This window comes from Pygocentrus nattereri, chromosome 8 (genome assembly GCF_015220715.1).
Source record: "Pygocentrus nattereri isolate fPygNat1 chromosome 8, fPygNat1.pri, whole genome shotgun sequence".
Lineage (NCBI taxonomy): Eukaryota > Metazoa > Chordata > Actinopteri > Characiformes > Serrasalmidae > Pygocentrus > Pygocentrus nattereri.
In genome coordinates, this window is record NC_051218.1 from 6,246,176 (window position 1) to 6,269,212 (window position 23,037).

Below are 23,037 nucleotides of genomic sequence, written 5' to 3' on the forward strand. Positions count from 1 at the left end.
AACATTCTGAGCTGAGCTGGAGAACTTGAGGAGAACACGGGGCAAAAGTACAAACGTGAGTCAGCTTGTTTGGGAGAACCGCGCAGAGCGTCCTGCTGAGCTTCAGTCAAGGGTGATGTTTTACAAAACTCAGGGTTTATGATGCAAAGATGACGTTTAGTCAGTTCTCACAACAGCAGAACATTACTGTCTGTGAAGGAGCTACAGAACCACACAAATAAAAACACAAAACCTCCAAACTCTCATCCTGAACTTCTACAGCGAGTGAACAGACCAGCGCCTACTGAGACTAATGACCTCCACAGGGAAATGGGCTTTAACACAACTGAACCAACTTTCATTGCTGGTTTGAAATTACTTTACACATCAGAGGTACACAGGTTTATTTATACCAACCACCACTTCATTAGTATACCGCCTTGTTTCTACACTCACTGTCCACTTTATCAGCTCCACTGACCGTATAATTTCACTCTGTAGTTCTGCAGTTAAAGACTGTAGTCCATCTGTTTCTCTGATACTTTATTACCCTGCTCGTCAGTGGTCAGGACCCCCATGGACCCTCACAGAGCAGGTACTATATGGGTGGTGGATCATTCTCAGCACTGTTGACCACTGATGAAGGACTAGAGGACAGATGGACTACAGTCTGTAACTGCAGAACTACAGAGTGAAACTATATGGTCAGTAGAGCTGATAAAGTGGACAGTGAGTATAGATACAGGGACAAACACTTTTTTTCCCAAGGCATCCACATCCATGATTAAAAAATGTTTGTCAGTTTTGTTAAAAGAAACAAAGTGTTTAAAAAGCTGTAATACACAATGAAATCATGTCAGCACAGCCATTATACTGATGCTAGACCTTTTACTGCACCTTTGATATTTCATCAAATTATGAAAAAAGTCAACTACCATTTTCATAAATATGCAGTTATCATCAGCGCTGTTTACTGTTCAGATGAAACACATGCTGTAATGGTGTGTAATGGAGTGCTTTGTAGGGAGAAGCAGGTAGGTAGAGCTGTTTTCTGACACCAGAGCATCTTAAAGATCCAGATCGTAATCGTAGACCGTTATCAACCTCATTACGGTCTGAAACTGTATGCCCCCTCTGTGAAAAGGACAAGTGACCTCACTGCTTAAACACGGAGTTCACTGGACCTCTAAAGGCGTTTTCACTTGCCCCGAATTCTGGGTTGGTTTGGGGGAGGGGCTCATTAATTCAGACAGACAGACAGATAAACACGCAGACAGACAAACAGTTAGATAGACTGACAGACAGATGAATAGACAGATAGATAGATGAATAGACAGACAAACAGACAGACAGACATGGCAGAATGGCATGGCAGATATGGCAGATAGACAGATAGCAAATAAATAGAAAGACAGACAGAGACAGAAAGACAGACAGATAGATGGACAGAGACATATTAGACAGATACAGACAGACAGATAGACAGAGACAAATTAGACAGATACAGACAGACAGATAGACAGAGACAAATTAGACAGACAGATAGACAGAGACAAATTAGACAGACAGATACAGACAGACAGATAGACAGAGACAAATTAGACAGATACAGACAGACAGATAGACAGAGACAAATTAGACAGACAGATAGACAGAGACAAATTAGACAGACAGATACAGACAGACAGATAGACAGAGACAAATTAGACAGATACAGACAGACAGATAGACGAACAGATAGATAAACAGAGAGACAGACAGATGAGTAGACAGATGGACAGACAGATAGACATATTAATAGACAGACAGACAGATGAATAGACAGATATATAGTAGATAAAGACATACAGATAGACACAAACATACAGATAGACAGACAGATGAATAGATAGACGGAGAGACAGAAAGACAGATGAATAGACAGACAAACAGATAGATAGACAGACGGAGAGGCAAACAAACAGACAGACAGACAGAGACAAAAATATAGATAGGTAGACAGGTAGATAGATGAATAGACAGATAGACTGACAGATAGAGAGACATGAATAGACATACAGAGATAGATAAAGACAGACAGACAGATAGACAGACAGACAGACAGGCACAGGCACACAGATAGACGAACAGATAGATAGACAGAGAGAGAGACAGACAGATGAGTATTACATTACATTACATTACATTTACATTTAGCAGGAGCTTTTATCCAAAGTGACTTATAAATAGAGTAGACAGACGAATAGCCAGACAAACATATAGACAGACAGACAGTCTGGATGGACGGAACTGTATTGACCCTGAAAGGAAATTGTAATGAAATTGCAAGACAATTGCGCATAAACTTACAAATTGACAAAGTATATCTATTTGCATATTTACATCAGACAGATCTGTTGTATTTACATGAGATGAAGGTAATTTACACCACAATATAAAACATAAGAACTAGTATAAACCGTGTTTACAGTCTATAGTGGGAGTGTGTTCGGCTGCTCGATGACGTGGCGTTAGCTGCATTTCAAACAGATGTGGTGGAGCTTCACAAGTCTTGGAGGAAGCCTGTGCTGCCTTCACCCTCCTAGTGCTGCTAGTATTGCGTGACTGGGGAGTCCTAACCAGTGGATGGAATCGGAGACGACTAAATCAGGAAGAAAATCGGGGGAAAAAATAAAGAAATAAAGAAATAAGAAAACGAGTAAACCCTGATTAAACACCTGTCAGGTCCAAATTTAGGTTTTAAACAACAAGCCTTTCATTACAGGAAAGCCTTCAGTCTGAAGGAGAGAACTGAAGCAATACATGCAGTAAATATAGTGGTAAATTGAAAGAGGCAAACCTTTTAATTCCATCTAATAATTAAAAACACCTGAACTCTATAAGCCGATTTCCATATAGTGTATAATCTCCCACCCCACCACAGAAACAGCTGCGCTTTTCTGATGAGTCCCTCGTCTCATCCTGACGCCCCTCACTAAAATCACAATACATCACGAGCAGCGTGCCGCTAATACACAACAACACCGCACTCCAAAAACCTCAAACAGAGACTAATTCAATTTCAGGTCCAGTTAACCGCTGTCTTAGGTTGACAGTCTCTATCAACGAAAGCTAACTGAGATCGGTGCTCATTTCGCTGGGTCTTCAGAAGGCCGAGAGCATGATCATGCTTCTATTTGATACAGCTTCTTCTGACCAGCATGGTGACCACAGTCTGCAGCATTAAACCCAGAGGACTTCAGGGTTTCTCTAACACTAGAGGGCGCCCGTGAGCGAGTCCAAAAATGAATGGGTTAATATGGAGCCTTTGAGTAAAATCAGTTAAAAGTGCTTAAAATCTTATATATAAATGAATAATAACTGGACTCTCCCTTAGAGATAGGGTGAGAAGTTCGGTCATCCGGGAGGGACTCGGAGTAGAGCCACTGCTTCTTCACGTCGAGAGGAGCCAGCTGAGGTGGTTCGGGCATCTGGTTAGGATGCCTCCTGGACGCCTCCCTCGTGAGGTGTCACAGGCAAGTCCACCTGGGAGGAGACCCCGGGGAAGACCCAGGACACGCTGACGTGACTATATCGCCCAGCTGGCCTGGGAGCGCCTCGGAATCCACCTTGGAGAGCTAGTGGAAGTGGCTGGGGAAAGGGAGGTCTGGGCCTCATTGCTTATGTTCGCGACCCGAACCCCGTTGAAGCAGAAGATAATGGATGGATGGATGGATGGATGGATGGATGGATGGATGGATGGATGGATGGATGATAACTGATCACAGAACAGCATAAAACATTTTAACACCACTGTTATATTTTTAAGAGCTTTTAAAGTCAAGTTACAGGAGTTTGAAACAGCGCCTCATGTACGTCCATGACGTCATGAACAGCCAATGAGCTGCTTCGCTCACCAACCAATCAGCACTCAGTAGCAGTAATGCTAACCAGTCAGCACCCCAGCAGCACTGCCGTGTCTGATCCAGCGGTACCAGCACAACACACACTAACACACCACCACCACCCCCCAAATAGTACCTGCTCTGTGAGGGTCCATGGGTGTCCTGACCACTGAAGAACAGAGTATAGGGGCTAACAAAGTATCAGAGAAACAGATGGACTACAGTCTGTAACTGTAGAACTACAAAGTGCAGCTATACAGTCTGATCGGTGTGTATCAGTTTAGAACAGATTATCTGATCATTCCAATTTAACGTGTTCATATGTGATTACATCCCAAATGGTGACAATCTTCCTCAGAGGCCTTTAAAACACTGTGTGAATGTGCTCACCAGATCATGGCCACCAACATCGCTCCATACGCTCAACACACAGTAACAACACTGACACAAAACATCGCTGTGGGAAAAGTGAAGGCCTGTGGTCTGTAATGTAGCTTTAATGCCCAAGTCTCAGTAAACACTGCCCAGAAGAGAGAGCAAGATATTAAAAACATCATTTGAGAAAGAAAGGGCCGCTCCGACTGCAGGATCAGACGCTTTGACCTATAATATGAATATTTCCCTTCAAATTTTTCCCGAAGTCCGTGATAAATTCGATCGAAGCAAATGTGACCTTTTCGCATGATTTCCATTTCAAAGGGCCTGCAACACTACAGCATTCATGCCTATGCAAAACTACATTAGCATATAAATGAATGTGGGGAAGCGTCCGTATTTAGCGCCCACCTACTCTTAAAGGTGAGTTCAGAGCAGTTTATGGGGATGGACGCCTGCACTTTTAACGGGAGCCACATAAACCGAGGTGTCGCGGCTCACTGCGATCGTGAGAGCGAGAAGAAGAACCAGGACTCAAAATTCCATAACCGCATAAGGAAGATTCAAATAGAAGAACCTGCATAAGAGGCATAAACTTATAAGAACATGAGGAAAACCTAATAAGAAGAGCCAAGACTCCCTAAAAGCATGACGAAAAACTGGGAGCAACCAAAAGGAGAAAAAGGAGAACCTTACTAAGGGCGTGAAGAATAACCACTGAGGGGAACCAAGACTCAAAATTCCCTGAAAACATTAGGAAGAACCATTAAAAAGACTCAAAAGGAGAACCTCCCTAAAGCCACGAGGAAGAACCACTGAGAGGAACCAAGACTCAAAACTCCCTAAGAACATAAGGAAGAATTACTCAGAGGAACCAAAACTCAGACAGAGAACCATCACTAAGATCATGAAGAATAATCACTGAGAGGAACCAATACTTATAAAGATAACACCTCTGAAAGCATGAGAAAGAACCCCTAAGAGGAACGAAGATTCAAAAGGGAAAAACCCTAAAAGCATAAAGAAGAACCACACAGAGGAACCACAACTCAAAAGGACAACCTCTCTAAGAACATGAGGAAGAGCCACAGAGGAACCAAGATGCAAAAAGGATAACCTTTAAGAGCATTAGGAAGAACTACGGAGAGGAGCCCAAACTCAAAAGTACAACCTCCCTAAAAGCATGAAGAAGAACCACTTAGAGAAGCCAAGACTTAAAAGAAGAACCTCCTTAAGAACACGAGGAAGAACAACTGAGGATAAATCAAGACTCAAAAGTAGAACCTCCCTAAGAGCAGGAAGAAGAACCACTGAGAGGAACCAAGACTCAAAAGTACAACCTCTATAAAAGCATGATGAAGCAAGACTCAAAAAGGAGAACTTTTCTAAGAGCATGAGGAAGAACTACTGAGAGGAAACAAGACTAAAAAGTACATATAAAGGGAACCCATCCTCCTCTGGGTCTCAACAGATGCAGTTAGAACATGCTGACCCACTCTATTGTGGTGGTTCCACCTGGACTTCAAACGGGTTCATTCAACTCATTACATAACTATGTAACCATTTATGTAATTATGTCAACACATTTAAACAGCGCAGTAAATGACAGTAATAACCCCGTTCTTCTAAAGATCAACCCATGTTTGGTGTTCAGGTCTGTGGGGCACATATTCAATGTTTACCAAGAGGAAAAAAATGATGTGATTTATTATTATTTCAGCCTCAGATTTTTGTCCTTTGCTCATCTTCTGTGAAGAACATGTAAAATAACTCATTTTCAGGGTCTTCACTCTATTCACCCCCCACACACATTCATATTACACCTGTGGTGTTGGGCTGAACCTGCGGGGAGTAAAAGTGTGGCGGTGCTGTGTCCTTCGCTCTGTTCTCGCCTGCTGTTTGTGTGTGTGTGTGTGTGTGTGTGTGTGTGTGTGTGTGTGTGTGATCAACATGGACAGGCTGCTGACTGGCTATAGCTGCTAAAGGAGAACCCTACTCTGGATACTTGTGATATTTTAAACATCTGGTACCTTTGCATAAATTGTTATGGCTGTATTGATTTAACCCTAGAATTCTGGATGTTTTTGTTTTTTTTTGGTAATTTGGGTCAATAACCCAGCAGTCCAGCAGGCTCCAGCACCCCACCGCGACCCTGACGGAGAAGCGGCCTAGAAAATGGATGGATGGATGGATGGATGGGTCAATAACAATTTTAAAGTATTCACGTGTGACATTCACACATGCCATATGTTGTTATATTAGATATAAGTCATTTATAATTAATATTTGTCACATTTATTGTTGTTTATCTGTTAAAATGTGTTTTAGGGCCTGATTGTGTGATTTTGAGGGAAAGAGGGAAAGTGCACTCATTGTGTTGAATGGGATGCTACACGTCAACACCACACAAGGGTTAAGCAGCAAACAGCCCTAAAAGCCCTCAGCACAGCTCCACACCAGATAAACTGCCAACATCTGCACTGTTCACTGATCACCTATCCAGAATACCAGCTGTGATGCACCAAACATCTGATCAACAGCCAAATATACCAGAATTCTCTGTCGATGATAAAGATGAGAACTCACAGCTGAGGATTTGCTGACTCTCAGAGAGGAGATCAGGCCAGTGCTGAGAGAAAAGTAGAGAAATACGGGATAAATTACTGTCTGACTGAGATGAGCATCAATACGGTCACCCATAGGTCAGTCTTAACACCACTATACATGTAATTAATGTCTGGAGAGAGAGAAGCATGATAGGAATACTGCTATTCATGGAGTTAGAACAAACAAACTGCCGTGTTATATAAAACTGCCTTCACTGGCTGAATGGACATGAATCTAAATAGGGATTAGAAATTGAAACGGGAATAAAAAATGGAAAACGACAATATGATCTCAGAAATAAAGGTTCCAAATGGTCACTGGGCAGTTCCCCTCTCGTCTCTGGGGTGTTACCCTCAAGGGTACACTTCAGAACCTTCAGTCATGCAACATAACTGAGCCATAATCCACTGAAATTATATTGTCTAAGTTGTACAAATAGTTAGTTTTAACACCTCAGTGTCACTGCTGGACTGAGAATAGTCCATCAACCAAAAATAGCCAGCTAACAGCGTCCTGAGACCACTGATGAAGGACTAGAGGATGACCAACAGAAACTATATTGACACACAGGAGCTTCTGTCTCTGACTTTACATCTACAAGGTGGACCAACAAGGTAACAGAGTGGAAAGTGAGCGGACCCATTGTTTAAAAACTACAGCAGCACTGCTGTGTCTGATCCACTCACACCAGCACACCACCATGTCAGTGTCACTGCAGTGCTAAGAATGATCCACCACCCAAATAGTACCTGCTCTGTGAGGGTCCAGGGGGGTCCTGACCACTGAAGAACAGGGTAACAAAGTATCAGAGACACAGATGGACTACAGTCTGTAACTGTAGAACTACAAAGTGCTCCTATACAGTAAGTGGAGCTGATAAAATGGACAATGAGCATAGAAACAAGGAGGTGGTCATAATGTTACACCTGATTGGTGTATATGACCTCAGCTGCCCACAGCAGACCAAAAACCGCAATGACTATTGTACTGTACGACAGACCTGTATTAATTGGACGCACCACTGAACACACCCACGCATCCATGTAAGAGTTACCCATGTATTATGTTTAAAGCAGCCAGAATATTTAATGCATAAATAATTTCACTGGGAAATCATTCGCCAAAGAGAGGTTTTTTTTTTTTTTTTGTGGAGTCCCACAGGGTTCAGTATTAGGGCCCTTGTTCTTCTCCTTGAACATGTTACCTCTAAGTGATGTCATTAGGACACTTGTGGTGTTGTTAGACTGTACAACCAGCACAGCTCCCAGTAGAACCTCCTCCACCTGCCATTAAACCCCAAACCCATACAGCACATGAACTGTGGAATTATATTCCTGGGTGCAGTAAAATCGATACTCCTTGTGCAATATTTTTAAAATATCTCTACAGTGTAAAGATTTTTTTTTTGCTTTTCTATTTATAATGTTTATCTTGTTAACTCCTCACCATCCCAGGGGTAACATGAATCAGTATGAGCAATACTTTATGTGAAATTTGGGCAAAATGTCCTTACAGTGTAAATATTTTAGCTTTATTCATTTCTTTATATTTTTTATATTGTTAATGTATATTGAAGGACAGACTTCAGATCATTTTTAGAGAATAATAAGTGTGTGCATGTGCTCGTACTTGCCGTGGATGACTCCGTCTGGATTCAGCATTGGGATGATCTTCAGTATGAAGGCCTCTCTCAGACTTTCTGCCACTGGGTCGCTGCTGCACAGGAACTCCAGACTGCCTCTCATTACCCAGCTCGCATTGCTTTCCCCGGGATGAACCCTCGCCGTCAGAACCACGTATGGCCGGTTCCCTATGCACACACACAAACAAGCAAGAAGTTAAATAAAATGATAAATAATAAACTGCGATTATCTAGTTACAGTGATTCACTGATTTGGTGTCTACTGAGATTCGATCACCTTTCTGGACGTTTTATTAAAACTTCAATCTTGTAGTTCTATGGTTCTGTAGGAAAGAAAATGATTCAATATAGAGCTCAAAGAACTCGATTAAAAGGTTCTTCAGACTGATGAAAAATATGCACTAATGTGCTATAGATGGTTCCCTTTTAGAAAAGGGTTCTACATATCACCCAAAAGGGTTTTTTATTATTACAAGCTTGACATCTTTACTATAGAAGAACCCTTTTGGGTGCTACATAGAACCATTTCCAAAAAGGTTCTATATAGGACCCAACACATTTTCCATCAACCTGAAGAACACTTTCATCATGTAAAGAACCCCTTAATAATGCAAAATGTTCTTTGAGTGTTCATGATTCTATATGTGTGTAGAGCCCCTTGTCATGGGGACCCCCATTGACCCTCACAGAGCAGGTACTATTTGGGTGATGGGTCATTCTCAGCACTGCAGTAACACTGACGTGGTGGTGGTGTGTTTGTGTGTGTTGTGCTAGTGCGAGTGGATCAGACACAGCAGTGCTGCTGGAGTTTTTAAACACCTCCGTATCGCCGCTGGACTGAGAATAGTCCACCAACCAAAAATATCCAGCTAACAGCGTCCTGTGGGCAGCATCCTGTGACCACTGATGAAGGACTAAACGATGACCAACACAAACTGTGCAGCAGCAGATGAGCTGTCGTCTCTGACTTTACATCTACAACATGGACCGACAAGGTAGGAGTGTCTAATAGAGTGGACAGTGAGTGGACACTTCTGCTTACAAAGTTTCTCCAGTTGTGGTGGATGAAGAGACATAAAAACTGGACTGTATATGACTGAAAATGTGTTATCTGGTCAGATGAATCTCATTTCTGCCTGTGTGCAAATGATGCTGGGCATCGTGTTCATCATAGACCTCAGGAAGCCTTCAGTGAGGACTGTGTGCAAGTGTGGCTCAAGCTGGAGGCAGCAGCACTGCTGTGTCTGATCCACTCAGACATTTACATTTACATTTACAGCATTGAGCAGATGCTCTTATCCAGAGCGACTTACAAGAAGTGCTTTGTCGATCTAGAGAAAGTATCTTTGCTAGTTACCAATCGTTTAGAGAAAAGAGTCCTGAGCTCAGATACTGCTAGAAGCAAGATGTCACTGCAGACACCGAGAGAAAAAGGAAGAGTTGAACGTAGAACTCTGTGCCATTCAATACAATACAATTACAATAAACTACAATACAATAAACTACAATACAGAGTGAAGTACAATAAAATATATATAAGTGCAGCATATAATTCAGTGCTCATTTAACCCTCCTGTTGTCCTCGGGTCAAAATGACCCGCCACTGTGTTAAAACCCCCCAAAAAAATAAATGCTATTTTTTTAACTTGAAATTTTATGACTTTTCCTTGATTGGCCCAAACAATAGGAAAAGTGAAATGTTGCTTTTATTCACATTTCCATGTAAGCTGTACATAAAAAGGTACAAAAGGTGGTCCTCAGGTCAAAATGACCCGTGAAGCAAATAGAGTTGAAATCAAGGTCACAGAGTTATTTACAAAACACAGAATGTTACAATGTTTTAGTTGTGTCTCAGATCAATCAGTAGCAGAAGTAAACAAGGCAAATCAGGTGGTGTTCTCGCAGACTTCAGAAGACCACCTGCTTATTTCCAGAGGTTATAAAGGTGCTGCAGATAACAGGACCACGAATTCTGTCTGTGCTGAAGCCATGAGTGTGTGTTATAGCGTTGAAGAGGCTGTAGAGCTGATTTTCTCAGATGTCCAGCAAGACAACTCTGATTCAGAAGAGGAAGTGGAGGATGTATCCGAAGATGAAGATGGGGAGGAATACAACCCAGAGCATGGTAAACCCTGAAGCCGAAAGAGAGACTTTCCTTTCAAAAAATGGCAAAATAACATGGTCCTCAGCAGCATATGACCAACACGGCAGGCATGCAGAACAAAACGTCATAAAAAATGACCCCAGGACCCACAAGGTATGCCGTTTCTCATGCCCATGACATTGTCTCTACATTCTACCTGTTTATCAGACCAGCAATAGAAAAAATAATCCTGGAGATGACAAAACTGGAGGGTTCACAATGTGACATGTGACAATTTCTTCACCTCTTATGAACTCGAACAGCAGCTCCTGAAGAGGAAGATCACCATGGTTGGTACAGTTCGAAAGAACAAGCCTGAGCTCCCACCTGCACTGCTTGTTTCAAAGGAGAGAGAGGTCTTCTCCTCAAAGTTTGCCTTCACGCCCACCACCACTCTAGTTTCCTACCTCCCAAAGAAAAGCAAGAATGTAGTTCTTCTGAGCACACTGCACACAGACGGTGACATTAGAGATTGTGAGGACAGGAAGCCAATCATCATCCTGGACTACAACCGCAACAAAGGAGGTGTGGACAACCTAGATAAGGTGATTGGAACATATAGCTGCAGAAGAATGACTGCCCGCTGGTCCCTGGTCCTCTTCCACAACATCATTGATGTTTCCTCCTACAATGCCTTTGTGATTTGGAGAGAGATCAACCCGACCTGGATGTCTCGTAAGCAGAACAAGAGGAGGGTGTTCCTGGAGCAGCTAGGAAAGGCACTTGTAACTCCACTCATTGAAAGAAGGAAGCATGTCCCCTGCACAGAAGCCTCAGCAGCAGTTGTGAAAGCTATTCAGAGTGCAAGAGCTCCTGATCAACCTGAGGATCCAGCTACCACAGCCATTCCCCAGCTAGGGCAAGTAAGAGGAAGAGCTGTCAGTTCTGCCCTCAAAAGAAGGACTGTAAAGCACATACTGTGTGTTGCAGGTGTAAGAAATATGTCTGTAAAGGCTGTGCACTTTCTATTCACTGTGCACTAATTAGTTGAATGGGTTATGTTAGTGTTCATATTTTTGTATTGTACATTGTCTTAAATTGTTCACTGGAGAAAAAAAGAGTCATTGGGATGAATAAAAATGCATTCAAAACTCCTTTTTGCACATTTTTTTTCTTTTCTTAAGCTATAGAAATTCAAGTGAAGAGGGAAAACTCAGCTATTCACACATTTTTGCAGAGGCTTGATGGCCTGCATGGGAAGACCAGCCAAGAGCGAGTTGCAGTAGTCAAGCCTTGAGATGACCAGAGATTGCACTAGCATCTGGGTGGCCTCTTGAGTGAGGAAGGGTCAGATCCTTGGGATGTTGTACAGAAGAAACCTGCATGACCGAGTCAGGTTCGCGATGTGAGTTGAGAACGATAACTGGACATCCAGACTCACACCAAGACTTCTTGCCTCTACAGATGGAACAATCAGGGAGTTCTCGAATGAGATGGCAAGACCAGCGCAACACACACCAACACACTACCACCATGTCAGTGTTACTGCAGTGCTGTGAATGACCCACCACCCAAATAGTACCTGCTCTGTGAGGGTCCATGAGGGTCCTGACCACTGAAGAACAGGGTAAAAGGGGGTAACAAAGTATCAGAGAAACAGATGGACTACAGTCTGTAACTGTAGAACTACAAAGTGCAGCTATACAGTAAGTGGAGCTGGTAAAATGGACAGTGAGTGTAGAAACAAGGAGGTGTTATTCCTGATCAGTGTGTATATACACACACACACACACACACACACACACACGTGCACACACCGTACCTGAGGAAATTGAGGTGTCATGCATGAACTGTGTAACTCTTATTGGCAAACAAATAAACAAACAGAACAATAAGATATAGCTGCAGGCACCAAACCCACCACTCGCTCTCGCCTCTGCTCAAGAACAGAAGTGAGAACGCTTATAAGCCAGGGGGGTCCACAGGGTCCGCAAAAACACTGCTTCTATTTTAAAAATGTAAACATAACTCACTTTAGAACCTCTGGTGCAGCCACAGATTCTGACCTGAGTAGCTTCCACTTGATAACGCAGCAAAAAATATCATATCATGATACTTCAAAACAGTATCATATATGGTACATACACTATATTATGACATGCAGTTGGTCAGTGTTGATCAATGGATGATATCCACAACATCCTTAGAAAAGCATATTGTGCATCACAACTACAAAATTTCTCTTATTAATGATCAAATACACTATACTGCCAAAAGTATTCACTCATCTGGCTTCACACGCATATAAACTTGAGGTCCCATTCTTAATCCATAGGGTTTAATATGATGTCGGCCCACCCTTTGCAGCTATAACAGCTTCAACTCTTCTGGGAAGGCTTTCCACAAGGGTTAGGAGTGTGTTTATGGGAATTTTTAACCGTTCTTCCAGAAGCACATTTGTGATGTCAGACACTGATGTTGGACAAGAAGGCCTGGCTCAAGACTCCGCTCTAATTCATCCCAAAGATATTTCAATCAGTACAGACCTCCAAACTTCATGTGGCCTTCAGATCAGCTCAAGAACAGCATAGAGAGCTTCATGGAATGGGTTTCCATGGCCGAGCAGCTGCATCCAAGCCTTACATCACCAATGCAGTGAATGCAGTGGTGTAAAGCGCCACCACTGGACTCTAGAGCAGTGAAGACTCTTTTGGTTTTTTGACTCTTGGTTGGTCACTCTGCCTCTCCGTCTGGAAATCCGATGGACGAGTCTGGGTTTGATGGTTGCCAGGAGAACAGTACTTGTCTGACTGCATTGTGTCAAGTGTAAAGTTTGGTGGAGGGGGGATTATGGTGTGGGGTTGTTTTTCAGGAGTTGGGCTCGGCCCCTTAGTTCCAGTGAAAGGAACTCTTAATGCTTCAGTACCAAAAGATTTTGGACAATTTCATGCTCCCAACTTTGTGGGAACAGTTTGGGGACGGCCCCTTCCTGTTCCAAAATGAATGCGCTCCAGTACACAAAACAAGGTCCATAAAGACATGGATGAGCGAGTTTGGTGCGGAAGAACTTAACTGGCCTGCACAGAGTCCTGACCTCAACCCGATAGAACACCTTGGGGATGAATCAGAGTGGAGACTGTGAGCCAGGCCTTCTCATCCAACATCAGTTTCTGACCTCACAAATGTGCTTCTGGAAGAACGGTCAAAAGTTCCCATAAACACACTCCTAACCCTTGTGGAAAGCCTTCCTAGAAGAGTTGAAGCTGTTATAGCTGCAAAGGGTGGGCTGACATCATATAAAACCCTTTGGATTAAGAATGGGATGTCAGTTTATAAGCATGTGAAGGCAGATGAGCGAATATTTTTTGGCAGTATAGTGTATACTGGGCCTTCAGAGAAGAACTGGAAGACCCTGGCGGTTCGCCACTGGCATTATTAGAGCTCCGTATTCAAAGAACAGGTCAAAAGCGGTAACGTTCATTACAAACCAGGTCAAACCAGAACACAAAGAGCCATCATGGCAGAAGCCTCTCAGTGAATCACCAAACCGCAGCTCAGTGAGGTCATCACATCAAACGGCAATCGTGCTGCTCCGGCTGCGTCTCCTTTGATGTCTGCCTCGACTCATCTCATCTGAGCAGGAAAATTACATCACCCTCTTGAGCAAGCTTACATTTGGCACGGACGCCAGAGCTGGACACAGCTTATCAGAAACACATTAAAATTTAATTTAGCACGACTATTGTGGCCCAGATCACCACTTGACAAAGGACGGTCAGGGAAGGCCCGCGTTAGCGTGATCAGCCGCTCCGTCATTGATCTCTCATAATGAGTTTCTGTGGCCGTTGCGTTTGTATTCTCCTTCGCTTCATTTAATTTTCCGTGTTTAATTGAATCTCGGTGTGCCGGCACAATCAGGATTGAGGTAGGAATCATTTGCGGTTGTATTATTTTTTTACGGCCTGAAATAAATGAGATGAGCACATTTGTGTTTTGTGTGGATTTCGAAATATTGAAAGCTATAATTTGATCATGCTGTCAGTGTCAGACAGCACAGATATCAAAACAGAAGATGTCTAGCTAGCAGAAACAAGCACATCCGCTATTAACATAGGAGGCTTGAGGGTATTTGCAAGTGCAAAGTGGCTTTTTTGGGGGGAGGCTGTCCAATACTGCAGGGGTCAAAACAAACAGGCAACATCAGAGGCATCAGAGATTCATCAGATTTCAGCATGATTGATTTGACTTGTAAATCATTAGAGATTGATGCAGTGAACAGTAAATGGTGTAAATGAGCATAAAGTTTATTATGTAATTGTTCAAGGTCTCAGTCTGAACCTCCTCCAGCTGTACGGACGACATCAACTCTATAGTCAAACTCATCCCACACTGGATTGGGTATGTTGCTGCACTCACGGCTCTTTCAGTGCGATTTCGGAGATCATCCAGTCCTGAGGAACCAACGACGAACACTCTGAGCTGTTGGAGGTTCACTGCCCACGAAAATCACTCCGCACAGTTATGACTGATTCTCTCATTACTGAAGTGGAGAACGCAGAACGCTTTCTGCTCTGGGGTCTCATCTCCTCTCAGGCTGAAGGGAGCCCTCTTCCACTGCCAGTCAGGAATGCCATGACCCCCTCTTTCAATTGGATTGTGATTGGTTCCTCAGGGTCTCACGGTTGGAAACTAATCACTACACCAATGAGTGCACTTCTAATGGGATATGCACTATGTTTACATATGTTTACATGTGTTTACACTGTGTTACACAGCTTTGAGAAAAATATTCTTTTCATGATTAGACCCCCCCCATCAGGGCAGTTCATATAAAAATAAAAATAATCTGAATGAAAGATTTGAAAGAATAATCAATGGAAATGTTTATTAAAGCCAATTTTGCTCATGTTTACTGGGGTGCCCGTATTTGATGAATGAATATTTATGCAACTTTCAATAATGCAATGTTTTTCTCTCCTATTTTCAATAGAATTTTGATTATATTTAGTAACCATCCTGATACGTGGAACTGTGCTCCACAGGCTCTCTCTCAACAGTGATGAGGAAATTTGATGTGATGGGAATAAAGAGAGAACATATAAAGCAGAATGATAAGAATCACACAGCGCTCACAGACCCACATTGCCGGCCTCATTAAGCTGACCTGTGTTTGCTTGTTTGTGTGTGTCAGTGAGAGCCAAGGCTCTGCGTGATAGACGCAGGCATGATTATCAGCGCTCAGGGCTGTTTCCGCAGGAAGATATCCACACACTGCTGATCTGAACATGGTCAGCACGACCCTCTTCTCACACATGCCTAATAAAGAGCTTCCTCGCTGTCTCTGCACACTCAGAGCATTTCAGAGAGTAATGAGCAAAAAGGTCTGATAGGGTCCCACACAGAACACAGACATAGGAACAGAGCCAGAAAGTGTGTCTCTCTCTCTCTCCCTCCCTCTCTCCCCCTCTCCACGTCTCTCTCCCCCTCTCCCGTCTCTCTCTATGTCTGTCTTTCTCTCTCTTTCTCCCCCTCTCCTGTCTCTCTCTCTTCCCCTCTCCTTCTCTGTCCCCATCTCCCCATCTCTCCCCCCCCCCCTCTCCAGTCTCTCTCTATGTCTGTCTTTCTCTCTCTCTCTTCCCCTCTCCTTCTCTGTCCCCCTCTCCCCATCTCTCTCCCTTTTTCCCTCTCTCTCTCTCTCTCTCTCTCTCTCTCTCTCTCCCTGTCTCTCTCCCTCCCTCATCTCTCTCTATGTCTCTCTCTCCCTGTTTCTCTAACTCTCTGTCTCCCCCGTCTCTCTCTCTCTCTCTCTGTATCTCTCCCTCCCCCATCTCTCTCTATATCTCTCTCCCTGTCTCTCTCCTTCCCCCGTCACTTTCTATATATCTCTCTCTCCCTGTCTCTCTCCCTCCCCGTCTCTCTCTATATCTCTCTCTCCCTGTCTCTCACTCTCTCTCCCTCTCTCTCCCTCCCTCCCCCGTCTCTCTCCTTCCCCCGTCTCTCTCCCTGTCTCTCTCCCTCCCCGTCTCTCTCTATATCTCTGTCTCTCACTCTCTCTCCCTCTTCTCTCTCTATATCTCCCTCTCTCCCTCTTCTTTCTCTATATCTCCCTGTCTCTCTCCCTCTTCTCTCTCTATATCTCTCTCTCCCTCTCTCTCCCTCCCCCGTCTCTCTCTATATCTCTCTCTTCCTCTCTCTCCCGCAGTGTAAATGCCGTCTGATCTCCATCATTTCCTGAGTGTAAATCTTCTCTAATTAACACGAGTCACACTCGTCCATTTGTAGTCATGAGATGCGTTTGCCCTGCAAAGCTCCTGAAATTGCAGCTTTCATTTCTCCTTTTATTAATTAAAGCGATCTCGCTGCGGCTGTTTTTTCGGGGTGTTAATTATCGGTTCTAATCCCGTTCACCATGACTGTTTGGCCGAAAGCCGTCTGAACCAGCTGGGTGGCAGAAATAAACTGTCTGTCGGCGTCTACCTGACAGTTTACGCTTCGTCATATACTGTTTATGTCAGTCGACGAATGTCAGCTTTTCATATCTTTGCAGGTAAAATAACCGAAAATAGAAATACCTAATTTTTTTCTCTCCTGATGGGATCATTATGATCTGCTCATTTCTAGACTATTTTTCCACTTGGAAAAATGCACAACGTTGGTGTCTAATAAAGTGGACAGTGAGTGGAAGCACAAGGGTGGTGTTTCTAATAAAGTGGCCAGTTAGCTGGAAGTACAAGGTAGGTTTTTCTAATAAAGTGGCCAGTGAGTGGAGATACAAGGTAGTTGTTTCTAATAGTGGCCAGTGAGTGGAAGCACAAGGGTGCCGTTTCTAATAAAGTGGCCAGTGGGAATATATTTTAAATAAATGTACCGAATGTGTAATACTTTAAAAATGTATTATTGTTAAAGCCACACAGGGGAAAAAAATAAATCAATCTTGCATCATCCCACGCATTTATGTATTCATCTAAGCAGTGGACAGTCCAACATACTTATTGATTTCTTCATTATCCTATACAGCATCGAATGGCCAGGGGCACTAAAACAGGCTTACATAACACTATAAGGTTGGTAAAGTCATGCTGAACATATAACTGCAGATGTTTCAGACAACAAAAACAAATCTCCAGGCCTTACAAGCAAGAACAACACGTCAAACACATTTGGGAAGCGAGTACAGCGCCAGTTCGGGTTCCAGGAGTGAAGACAGCGTTCCGTTGTTTTTTAACGATGTGCTCCTGTTTGTTTTAATGATGTCCAGCAAAGTGAGACACAGTGAACCCAGTTCGTGGCGGACGAGCTCAGAATGCGCTCCCGACGTCATTACCTGCAGCTAATGTAGCTTGACGTGTGTGTGAGTGATGGACTGAGAGACGGCAGGTGATGAGCTCTCCGTACGGAGAGAACAGAGGAAACGACTTACAGCCCAAACAGAACAAGACAACAGGAACCAACATCAGCACTTATTATAGAGTCAATCATCAGGAGAGAGTGAGTCAGAGAGGGAAAGAGGGAGGGAAAGGAGTAAAATAATAAATAAAAGAGTGAAGGGGGAGAGAGGGAGTAAATGAAAGAATGAATTACAAAACAATGAATGAATGAGTGAATGAAAGCGAGAGGTAGGAAAGGAGAGAGTAAATGAATTAAGGAAGGAATGAATGAATGAATTAATTAATGAATGAAAGTGAATGAAGGAAAGAGCGAATGAAAGAAAGTGAATGAAGGAAAGAGGGAAGCAGGGAGTACATAAATGACAGAGAGAGTGAATGAATGAGGGAAAGAGTGAATGAAGGAGAGATGTAGTGATTGAAGTGAATAAATGACTGAACGAGGGAGAAAGTAAACGCGTGAAGAAAAGTGAATGGAGGAAGGACAGAGGTATGAAGAGAGAGTGACTGAATGAATGAAGGACAGAGGGGAGTGAAAGGGTGGAGTGAATAAATGACTGAACGAGGGAGAGAGTTAATGAATGAGGGAAAGTGAATGCATGAAGCAGAATGGTAAGAGACAAGGGAGTGAATGAATGACTGAATGAATGAATTAATGAATGGAGTGAACGGATTAGTGAGTGAATGAAAGAAAATAGGCAAATGGGTGGGAATGAACGTGTGTGAGTGAGTGAATGAGTGAAAGAGTGAATGAATGAATGAAGGACAGGGGGAAGGGGGTGAATAAATGATTGAACGAGTGAGAGAGTAAATGAATGAGAGAAAGTGGACGGATGAAGGACAGAAGTATGACGAGAGAGTGAATGAATGAATGAATGAATGAATGAATGAATGAAGGACAGGGGGAAGGGGGTGAATAAATGATTGAACGAGTGAGAGAGTAAATGAATGAGAGAAAGTGGACGGATGAAGGACAGAGGTATGACAAGAGAGTGAATGAATGAATGAATGAATGAATGAATGAATGAAGGAAAGGGGGAAGGGGTGAATAAATGATTGAACGAGTGAGAGAGTAAATGAATGAGAGAAAGTGGACGGATGAAGGACAGAGGTATGACGAGAGAGTGAATGAATGAATGAATGAATGAATGAATGAAGGACAGAGGGAAGAGTGGAGTGAATAAATGACGGAACGAGGGAAAGTAAAAGTGTAAGAGAAAGTGGATGGACGAAGGACAGAGGTATGTCGAGACAGTGAATGAATGTATGAAGGACAGAGGGAAGAGAGAGTGAATAAATGGCTGAATGAATGAATGAATGAAGGGAGTGAATGAATGATAATAGGCAAACGTGTATGAATAAATTAATGAATTAATGAATGAATGAATGATAATAGGCAAATGGGTGGGAATGAATGAATGAATGAATGAATGAATAAATGAATGAATGAATGAATGAATGAATGAAAATAAAATGCACATTTTACAGAATCAGCACAGAAGTCAGTTTCACGCTGCAGAGAAACGTTTCCTCCCTGATTAACCAGCAGCCGCGAATCCCACAGCAGCTGAAATCAGTGTGGACTGACCGTCTGAACAGACGCTCACAAAGTCCAACCAACACGCAAACGCGGCTCAGGGGTGAAAGCAATTAGCACGACGTAATTAGCACAATGCAAACTGGTGGCCACATTTTCGACTATTATTAAAACACACTAAACGAAGGAAAAACGAGCTGAAAGTCTTCGGCACCGAGACCGCAGCGGTTCTGTCTGTGGAAAGACAAGATAGCGATGCAAATTCATCAGCCTCTAATTAAGCCAAACAAATGGACGCTCCATTTTCTGCGATGACCGCTCCGTATCTCTCTGACCGAGAAACAAACCGTTTAGCTATATTATACATAACACAATTACAAACGACCTGTACCATGTTCTAATTATTACCGCCTCGTTTGGTCAGCCGGCGCGGCTATAGGAGCAGGCCGATTAACACTGATCATATCAGACACCTTTCGCGCAATAACGAGGCAAATGGGGGTTTTAATGAGGAGCATGTCTTGGGCAAATTGTCTAGTGATGATAAAAAAAACATGGGTATGGGTAAAAGCAGCTCAGATGTTCAGGGCTCGGACACCCATCGCGCCAATTAAGGTGTAATCCGCTCGGGGTCAGAGGTCAGTGGGTTTGTTTACACAATGAGTGTGAGCATATGTGCACAATTTGCAAGGTCAGATACTTTGGGGGGTGGGGACTAAGAGGGGGTGCAAAGGAGACGCACACTGACGCTGCTCTTAATATCCCTACTGGGAATTCGTTGATAAAGGTGCTGAATCAGCGACGTGAGGCCTTATTTTATTACTGCTTGATTAATAAATAGATTTTTGTGCTGTTATGAAAGGCAGGATTAATGAAAGACAGCGCAGTGGCAGCTGGGAGGACGAGCTCAGCAGGGCAGTGACAGATGGACGTGATGCCTGCTGTGTGTGTGTGTGTATTGGTACATTTTGATTTGTGTGGGACCTGAATCCTCCAGGACGATGAAAACACGACCATGTTGTGTTTCTGGGGATATTTGGCCATTTTCCCCTCCAAAACGGCAGCTTTAATTAGAAAAAAGTACATCTTTTGGTTGCTGAGGTTAAAGTTAGGGCTGGGAAATCCACCAATCAGGCATGACATTCTGACCACGTCCTTGTTTCTCTGCTCATTGTCCATTTGATCAGCTCCACTTACTGTATAGCTGCACTTTGTAGTTCTACAGTTACAGACTGTAGTCCATCTGTTTCTCTGATACTCTGTTACCCTTTTTCAATGGTCAGGACCCTCATGGACCCTCACAGAGCAGGTACTACTAAGCACTGCAGTAACACTGATATGGTGGTGGTGTGTTAGTGTGTGTTGTGCTGGTGCAAGTGGATCAGACACAGCAGTGCAGATTAGCTGATTGGCCCCATGGCTTTTTTTTTTGTTTTTAATCTTTAAAAGGGGACCAAAATTTCTGCAATGTATGTGTACAAGGCCTCTGTAGCGATCGTGTTTGAGTGTTTGAGTCACCGTTTATGATGCATTATAATTTTAGTGGTGTTTTTTAAGGTAATCCTTTTTAAAATGACTACATATATACGCACAAAAGCCAACGCACATACATGAACACAAATCCCAGATAGACTCTCACGCAGCCACACTACACAAGCTAATAACAGACGGTGTTTGATCAGCCGCAGAGGCAGAAGATGCTGATCATGAGGGTCACTTTGCCGGTTCCCACGGAGACTGAGAGCGAGTGTGTAGTAGCAGCGCGATGCTCAGACTGGGACGTTAAAGCTCTCCGCCATATGCTGTGCTCTGGTCTACGGGGAGAACGCTGCAGCTGTCCGCTGTCTATATTCATCAGCCATCAGGGGCAGTTAGGGGGCACCGTTTCCCAAAGGAGGAGACCAGCAGGCGGGTCAGCATGTCTCAGCCTCCCCGTCTCACCTCCACACATCCATCAGCACACCTGCAGCAGCAGACAGGCTCACCTGTAGGGCCTCACCTGTTGGCTTTACAGGTGCATAATCTACGAGCAGGATGGGTGAGTACGCCTGAAAAGAAGAAACTTCGTACCCTCGTAAAATAAGATGGATTATTATCAGTTATGAAAACTTGGGTCTTACAAAAATTACAATTTTTAAAAGGTGCAATAGCAGCTTTAGAAGATCACGGCGAGTGATGTTTATTTATTTGGAGTAAGTAAATAAGTAAGTAAATGGGCTGGAGGTTAGGGATCCAGCCTTGTGACCGGAAGGTCGCCGGTTCGATCCCCAGAGCTGACAGCACATGACTGAGGTTTCCTTGAGCAAGACACCTAACCCCCAACTGCTCCCCGGGTGCTGCGGATTGGGCTGCCCACCGCTCTGGGCAAGTGTGCTCACTGCCCCTAGTGTGTGTGTGCTCACTAGAGTGTATGTGGTGTTTCACTTCACAGATGGGTTAAATGCGGAGGTGAAATTTCCCCGTTGTGGGACTAATAAGGGTCTCTTAATTTAATTTAAAAATGTTAATCCCACAGTAGGGAACTTCACCTCCGCAATTAACCCATCTGTGCAGTGAAACACCACATACACACTAGTGAATGCACATACTGTGAGCACACTTGCCCGGAGCAGTGGGCAGCCCTATCCACAGCGCTAGGGGAGCAGTTGGGGGTTAGGTGTCTTGCTCAAGAGAACTTCAGTGAGATAATGTCTGCTCAGGGGATGAAACCAGCAACTTCCCTGATTCCCTTACCTGCAGCCCATGTCCGCCCCAACAATGACGTCTTTAGAGGGCGGTGCTGAGCGACGTTTGTTTATTTGATGGTTGTTAATGACGCCTTTAGAGGGCGGTGCTGAGCTGCGTTTGTTTATTTGATGGTTGTTAATGACGTCTTTAGAGGGCGGAGCTGAGCGTCGTTTGTTTATTTGATGGTTGTTAATGACGTCTTTAGAGGGCGGAGCTGAGCGGCATTTGTTTATTTGATGGTTGTTAATGACGCCTTTAGAGGGCGGAGCTGAGCGACGTTTGTTTATTTGATGGTTGTTAATGACGTCTTTAGAGGGCGGAGCTGAGCGACGTTTGTTTATTTGATGGTTGTTAATGACGTCTTTAGAGGGCGGAGCTGAGCGTCGTTTGTTTATTTGATGGTTGTTAATGACGTCTTTAGAGGGCGGAGCTGAGCGGCATTTGTTTATTTGATGGTTGTTAATGACGTCTTTAGAGGGCGGAGCTGAGCTGCGTTTGTTTATTTGATGGTTGTTAATGACGCCTTTAGAGGGCGGAGCTGAGCGACGTTTGTTTATTTGATGGTTGTTAATGACGTCTTTAGAGGGCGGTGCTGAGCGACGTTTGTTTATTTGATGGTTGTTAATGACGTCTTTAGAGGGCGGAGCTGAGCGTCGTTTGTTTATTTGATGGTTGTTAATGACGTCTTTAGAGGGCGGAGCTGAGCTGCGTTTGTTTATTTGATGGTTGTTAATGACGCCTTTAGAGGGCGGAGCTGAGCGTCGTTTGTTTATTCAATGTTTATTAATGACGCCTTTAGAGGGCGGCGCTGAGTGGCG

General features: G+C 43.6%; 1 protein-coding gene across 1 annotated transcript in view; it reads right to left on the reverse strand.

Annotated features, from left to right (window-relative positions):
• Positions 1 to 23,037, reverse strand: part of LOC108438530 (cytosolic carboxypeptidase 4) — a 319,250-nt gene that overhangs the window by 141,670 nt on the left and 154,543 nt on the right. Inside the window, exon 19 of the mRNA XM_037540410.1 lies at positions 8,475 to 8,655. Coding sequence (XP_037396307.1) covers positions 8,475 to 8,655 — 181 coding nt within the window. The remainder of the gene's footprint in view (positions 1 to 8,474; positions 8,656 to 23,037) is intronic.